Raw genomic sequence first — 1,657 nt, forward strand, 5'->3', positions numbered from 1 at the left:
TTCTGGAACCTTGACCACCAGTGGGAATCATCCTTCTTGCCCCGGCGTTTTCCTCCACCGCCACCTGCTTCCCCAGAAGAGCGTGGGGCAGTTGCTGATTTGGGTTCTTTTTTTTTTTTTTCTCCTGCAACTTCTTTAGATTCACTAGCTTTTTTCCCATTCTTTCCATTAAGAAAGTATTTTTCAAATCCTTTGGGAGGGCGGGAACAGAACCTATGGTATGCAGCAATCACATCTGTCAGAAGAGACCTTTGGCTGGCCGTCACCTGTCCTGTAGCGTACTGACAGAGAGTGCGCAGGCTGTGCAGCCCACCGCGGCCCGCGCCATTGCTGGGCATGAGCAGGGGGCGAGCCCGCGTGCCCGGCATCCGCCCCGGCCCCACAGCAGCAGGCAGCGGAGCGTTATGACAGCTGGCGGCCTCCAGAAAGGCTACGGCCCGCGGCGCGGCCAGACCCCGCGAGCTGCAATAAATATTTAAAGATTTAAAATTTCCGAATTTAATTGAACTTATAACATCACATTTCCAAAAAAATGAAACTTTTGGGCAAGAAATTTGAATACAGTCATACCAAGATATACAAAAATAAAATTGTCCAAAACTTATTGTAAAAAAATGTCATTAAAGCACATTCATAAAGAATATTAGCTATGGAAAACAAAAGTAAATAGCATCTTATTCCATATTAGAAAGAAAAAAAAGACCAAGTGTGTAAGAAACTAGACTAATTAAAAGACTGAAAGAAAGAAAAAAGTCCGTCTACTCTGAATTTTATACTTAGCAAACATACCTTTGAAAACTAAAAGTAAAATATTTTCCAGTTATACAAACTGGAAGTATTCTAATATCTCCAGATGTAGAATGTAGGAAATAACAAAAAGCACAATTCAAAAGGCAAAAGAAGTTGCAGTATGTTCCTGGATAAACAATAAAGAGCTCTCAAAATGATAGTTATGTAGGAGTATATAAAATATATTAGAAGAACCCTTATTTAAAAGGTCATTGGGTTGGGGAGATGGCTTAGTAGAATAAGCGCTTCCATGGCAAGCACGAGACCCTGAGTTCAATCCCTGGTTCCCGAAAAAACAAAAACGAAACAGGATCACTATCTGACCTGTGTAGTGAGACCCTGTAGACCCTGTAATATATACTTGGGCCGGGGAGATGGCTCAGTGGAATAAGCGCTTCCCTGGCAAGTGCAAGGGCCTGAGTTCAATCCCTGGTTCCGCAAAAAAATAAAAAAAAAAATAAAAGGTCATTAAAGATTTTTATGAAACAGTACCAATCATTTCAGGTTACACACATATTTTTTCATATGTGTGTGTGTGTGTGTGTGTGTGTGTGTGTGTGTACAAAAGACAGGGAAGAAGTAATATAAAGTCAATGGAAAATGGAAATACACTTTTTAAAGTTTGTAATACTAGGAGAAAATATCATACCATGCCTTTTAAATAAATTGTAAGTGAAAGATATAGTATAAATCTTAAAACAAAAATTAAGATTAAGCAATACTCAGAAAACTAAATACTAATTAATTAAAAATTAAATGTTTCTCTCAATCACAACCTTGCAAAACCGTTTAAGTGAATGTGAAGACAGAGTTTCAGATCTTGAAGATGCTGGTGTAGCTAGTGAAAAGGTAAGAAAGGATCTCTTAA

General features: G+C 38.9%; 1 protein-coding gene across 1 annotated transcript in view; it reads right to left on the reverse strand.

Annotated features, from left to right (window-relative positions):
* LOC101585471 (AFG3-like protein 2) overlaps positions 1–1,657 on the reverse strand; it is a 23,552-nt gene that overhangs the window by 2,618 nt on the left and 19,277 nt on the right. The window contains exon 2 of the mRNA XM_012515824.1: positions 267–462. Coding sequence (XP_012371278.1) covers positions 267–462 — 196 coding nt within the window. The remainder of the gene's footprint in view (positions 1–266; positions 463–1,657) is intronic.

The sequence above is a fragment of the Octodon degus genome, unplaced genomic scaffold, assembly GCF_000260255.1.
Source record: "Octodon degus isolate 3935 unplaced genomic scaffold, OctDeg1.0 scaffold00080, whole genome shotgun sequence".
Lineage (NCBI taxonomy): Eukaryota > Metazoa > Chordata > Mammalia > Rodentia > Octodontidae > Octodon > Octodon degus.